Here is a 5,478-nt window from a genome sequence, read left to right as displayed (position 1 = left end):
TCCGAAAGTCCAGGCAGGAGAGAAGTGTAACAATCACATCTTGAGTGTGATGCTTCGCGACTTGTGAGCCGTAATGGCGAAACATACAATCAGGGGAAGCTAGGTGTGAGTGCGGAGCGTAGTTCCGACGAGGGAGTCCCTCTCTATTGGAAGAATCGGGACAACGTTCCTGCCATCAGGGGTGGTCAGAAAGGCCGGTCCTCTATATTATACTTGTCAAACTCTATCATGATTACATAGGGAGGACCTTGGACGAGGTCAGCCCCTGGCGCCAGCCGATGTCGTGAAGGGTAGCTATTCAGGCTGGGAGGATTACTGATTGATAGTTTTCCGACCCTCTTAGCCGGTACGTACTCCGCTTTAGCTGTCAGCGTCTTGCGGCGACGACTGGCACTATTACGCAATGTTGTTGAATCTGGATCACACTGAGATAAATATGGAAATACCTGCTTTGCAGAAGATGACGCTGCATCGTACCAGGATGTCTTGTATACTCTAGCAAAAACGAGCAGGCTTGTCGTAACGCTTTGGAACTAATCAGAGCTACCTTATTCTCATAGTACACCCCAGGGGCCTTGGTAGCTAGTCCTAAAAGTTCATTGATGGTCTCCACCTTTGACAACGAGGAGGAGGTACTACTGAGAGTTCGGGCAGCTTGACACACAGACAGACTTGAAGACCGGGTTTTGAGCTTGATTGGCTGCTATTTTATCACGGCCCGATTGTCCTGATGAATTGGAACCAATTGACACATGTCCAAATGAGTAAAAGAAGTAAAAGAAGTACCGCCCTGTTCCGTCATTCTCTTGTAGGGTACGTAAGAACTCGGATGACAGAATTACTCTTAGGATCCTCTTTCAACGAGCACCCCTAAATAATATCGCGTATTTGTCTGCCGCCATGAGTGGCGCATCGTTTTACATGTTATTTGACACGATTTAAGGGCCCGTGTGATACTAGTGACAGAAACTTCTTCGCCGTATTTGTCGTAGAGAAATGAGGCCATCTCTCGTCGAGTCAAACTCTGGTCTTTTGCAAGTCGGCTATATAGTGCGTCTAGCATCAATGGGGTTATCTTGGGATCAGGACCTGTACGCCTTGGCGGAACCGTCGCAGTCCCGTACCGGGCATAGGTTTGTCGAATTCTGCTGATAGCACGGGAAGTTACTTTACGGTCGGGGCTGGAAACATCTTCGGCAATTTTCTCGTTCGTATCACCGCGGTCGATTTTGGATAGGATCAACCTATGCATGAATTTTCCGAGTCGCGGTGCCATTATGGCGGCGTGCTGCCTCGGTCGTACCTGAGAGAAGCAGAAAGTGAAAGAAGTGAATGATGGAGGAAACGTCCTCCGCCAACGTCCTCCGCCAATAGTGGCCTTGGTGCCTGAGGCCCTAATTGGCTGATTTGGAAGGGGGTAAAGCAAGTTACTTCAACCAGACTGAGGCGCACTGTGCTCAAATTGCGCTAGCCCAATTGGGAAATTTTTGGTTACTAAACTTGGCGGACGCTGAACCTGAACTCCACTGTAACTAAGCTTATTTCTTGAATATAAAAATTATTGTTGTTTTTCTATCCTTCAGAAGGGTTCATGTCTTTTATCTTTAGTTTAGAAGACTTCCCAGCCACCTGATTTCATCAGGGTGGCTGGCCAGCCTCTCAAACTACTGATATCGATGATTTTATGACATCTAGCAATTACGTCAAGTCTGCTTGTTCAACTAACAGAGGCAGCCTTATCCGACATTACGTGGCTGCGATATATTCGACTGAGGATGAGATGTAGGTGGTGTAAGGGGTACGGGTTTATTAAACCAGAAACTCGACTTAATTGAAAGAAGCAGTGGAAGCTGTGCGAGAGCTGGCTAGCGGTTACTTTCTGAACGGTCAGGGGTTTGTTGCGAGACTTTCATTTGGTGGCGTTATCCGTCCAATTCAAGCACGAGTTGAGCACAGGCCATTCCAATTAATCATCATAAGAGGTTTTATGCTCCTCTTTCTAACTGAGTAAATGCCCGTCGGGCTGAACAAGTTTTTGGTTCATACTCTGTACGAATATGGGTAGAAGGTTCAAGGAAACTCCGATGGTGAACTTCTTGATGAGGTGATCCTTGTTTAATTCCTATGTCGGCGGCGCGATTTTGTTGTCGCATTATACCAATTCCGCTCGCGTGCATAAGGAATTATTTTTGCAAGGCATCATAATCAGAGAGAAAACTGCCTTCAAGGCTTTTTCAACTAATCTTCGTACACAGGCCTTTCCCCATCCAATACCATCCTTTAAGGGCCACGGCAGGTTCCTGGCTCATTTCTCTAACACCACATTTATACAACGGGTAGATAAGTAGATTAGTAAACTTGAAACCCGCAGTTATCATGAATAAGACTGAGTCAGCTTGTTGTTGCCCATTCATTGCTCGTCGGTTGAAGCGTCCAATCTATTGTGCCCCAGCCACCATAGACGAAATCCTCAAGGAACAGTGTCCTGCTGTTGTTCTTCCCCGGAATTTCAGATGCTGGTGTTAGGTAAGCATGTCGCAAGCAAGGCTCGAAACCACTACACCCACCCACATTTGGGCCAAATACAGTGGGTGTGATACATATCAGGCAATTACTCAGTGGATGTACTACATATTCAACCTGAGTGGAGTGGATGTACACATTGATGTATGAGTGCATTTTTACACCACCCACCAAGTACCGCCTATTCGGCCTCACTTTCAGACTTTACGGCTAACTCTTCAGACTGTTGCCGCTGTGCTAGATCGTCAACCTCGCTGGCGCTGTCCTCGCCATCCAATAGCCATTTTGACTCAGCACGCGCTAGTTCATTGTCGCTTAAAGCCCCATAGGCCGTATCCAGCCTACTTTCGACATGTGAGTTAAGTAACGGGTCTAGGTCCTTGATGAGGCCTGCGCGATACCAAGAGCGTAACACCTGACAAATGGCAATAATTTCAGCATCTAGGTCTGTACGCAATCCGGAGACCATCTTGCCAGCTGCTGAAAACAGTCTCTCACATTCGGCTGACATTGGCTGGATCGTCAGGAAGTCTAAGGCCATCCTGGATAACCTTGGATATCTGCTTTTCTTATTGATCCAGTAACGAATTGGATCACGAACGTTGCCGTCGCCAGCCTCACGATCCGTCTGCCACGCCTGATACTCGTCGCCAATTATAGTTGCTGCATAGACTGGTGTTGAGCTTGGCAGACGACTGTTCTTCTCGAAGGGGTTGAAAAACCGAGACCGTTTGGCTGGTGGCTCGTCGTCACCTCTGCTGCTGGTAATTCTAACCTCAAGATGAGCGTAATCGGATAACCAGACATCGGCAACCATCTCTTTGGCCTTTTTAACCCAACTAGGCTTATGTGACCACGTTTCGTCAAACCAGTCCCAACGATAGGCTGGATGGAGTGCCAAAGCTGTATAGTAAATCGGCGTCTCGTCCAGTCGTTGATAATATTCGTCCAGCTTATCCCAAGCAAGGTTGATTCCGATGCGGAAGTGCTCTGGGTCAGGAAAGCCAGCAGCAAGCTGTTTATACTCTTCCAGTGTGTTAAGCAGTAACTCGTAGCCAAGCATCACGTCCCAGATATTGCCATAGGAGCCGGTCCAGCCTTGCTTACGCTTACGGATGTGTCCATCACCCTCAAGTGTCTTTACCACGGTCTCAAAAACAGTCAGAATGGCCTCCAAATGGTAAAGGACCTCCCAGTCTTTGTCTGTTAGTTGGTTCTCATCTCGGAGGATGCGTGGCTTTTTGGCCAACTTGGCTTGCGTTACCTGGCCAGTCTTTTTAGACCGATTCTCGTCTTCCCATTGCGCCTTGTACCTGATCAGTAGTAGTTCGACGGAATTTTTCAGTCGCAAAGCCCTGCGAATCATGTAGAGTTGTGACAGCCAGCGCGTATCGTTATCGATAATCAACTTGAGCGGCTTCTTCGATCGGAGTTTGAGGGTAGTGGCGCGATCAATTTCTTCCTGTTTGACAAGCCAAGTTAGTACGAGGCGAATAGGAATTGGCATAACCGCCTACCCTCTGGACCTCCCTGAATAAGTAAATTAACCGATGACTATTGCGCACATCAACAACGATGTTATGGAGCTTGCCGACGGGTCCTTTTCTGCGCCATTGAGCGTATTCGGTATCAGATAATGCTTCTGCACCGGATAATTGCTTCTCAAACGCGTCGCTGTTTCTGCCAAATAAGAGCGCCTTGGCTGACAAGTTAATGGTGTGGCCAATACAGCGTCCTCGGCGTAGTCGGCCATTGAACCCAAGTTCAGCACCAATAACCTCCATCGCAGTATCGTTGTTTTCGGCGTTGTCAAGCGTGAAATAGCCAATCTTCTCTGGACCGACGCCAAGAGCGTGTAGGACGTCGAGAACCTCCCCGCCGATCGTTGAGCCGAAGTGACGATGAGCCTCTGGAACCCCAATTATGATTTTGCATGGCCGATCCTTCTCATCTCTGAAAAAGCAGGCAATCCCATACAGGGCGAGTTTATTTCGAGACGTCCAGCCATCAAATGATAAATGAAGCAGTCCAGAGGAGTTCCTCAGCAACTCGATAACCGTCTGCTTGTGGCGATTATACTCTTGAATGATCTTATATCGAATAGCACTGCCACTCAGGTTGGCGCACTGGATGGAAACGGACGGACTCAGGTAGTCGAAGATTTCTCGCAGGATGGGATTCTCGACGAAGGAGAAGGACTGGTTGCTACTGACGATTAACTCGACTAGCATTCGCTGAAAGTGCTGCCTATCAAACCGTGAGATGAAGCAATTCGCGATATTCTGTTCCCTAGGCTTGTCGACGTCCAGTTTCAAAGCAGAAGCAATTGTCGGCTGGTTCGGTTCCAGTGCGCCTTCTGACTTCAGCTGCGCCGTGCTCCTTTTCTCTCGCGCTGGCGCTGGGGTTTTGTGTTCACGCCATAGATGGTTTGCCGCGTTCTGGAGACCCGAGGAGGCAAAACTCACGACAATGGGACGATTTATGAGGATACAGTGCTTGCAGACCCATCGGCGAATGCCGTGACGCTGAATGTCGTAGCCAAAGTCCCAAAGCCACGAGCTAGTATCACGGGCCCGTTCTGACCAAGTCCAGCCTTTGAAATGGCGAAACAAACGATCTTCCAACAGCTGCTGTTGCCCTGCCTCGGCTGACTTATTGGCTGACATTGTTAAAAAAAAACTTGCAAAACAAAGAGCAGGACAACGGCAGGAAATCCGAAGAAGGGGCCTAGCAATTAGGTAGTTACCAACAGTTGTAAGATTAACTGTGGGGTGATCGGCCTTCTGTACTGGGGTCGAGGTACCTTGTCTTGAGAGGAAATTTCATTCAAAAATAAGTATCACGGACCGGTGAAGTACCGAGTCAGGGGAAAAACCTGAATACCTACCCTAAGTCCACCTAAATACATCAATTACATCCATTTTCAGGTACGAATGTAATGGATATTAGGTAAGC

General features: G+C 48.1%; 1 protein-coding gene across 1 annotated transcript; it reads right to left on the bottom strand.

Moving 5' to 3' along the window:
- Window positions 1-2,704: 2,704 nt before the first annotated feature.
- MAA_00884 (restless-like transposase) lies at window positions 2,705-5,189 on the bottom strand (the record flags this gene model as incomplete). The annotated part of the gene is made up of 2 exons (XM_007818882.2): window positions 2,705-3,985; window positions 4,041-5,189. The coding sequence occupies 2 exons, from the start codon at window positions 5,187-5,189 to the stop codon at window positions 2,705-2,707; spliced, it is 2,430 nt and encodes an 809-aa protein (XP_007817073.2).
- Between the last annotated feature and the right edge of the window lie 289 nt (window positions 5,190-5,478).

Source organism: Metarhizium robertsii (genome assembly GCF_000187425.2).
Source record: "Metarhizium robertsii ARSEF 23 chromosome Unknown MAA_Scf_8, whole genome shotgun sequence".
NCBI lineage: Eukaryota > Fungi > Ascomycota > Sordariomycetes > Hypocreales > Clavicipitaceae > Metarhizium > Metarhizium robertsii.
Note: the sequence above shows the minus strand (reverse complement) of the source record. Positions and strands in the feature narration are given on the sequence as shown.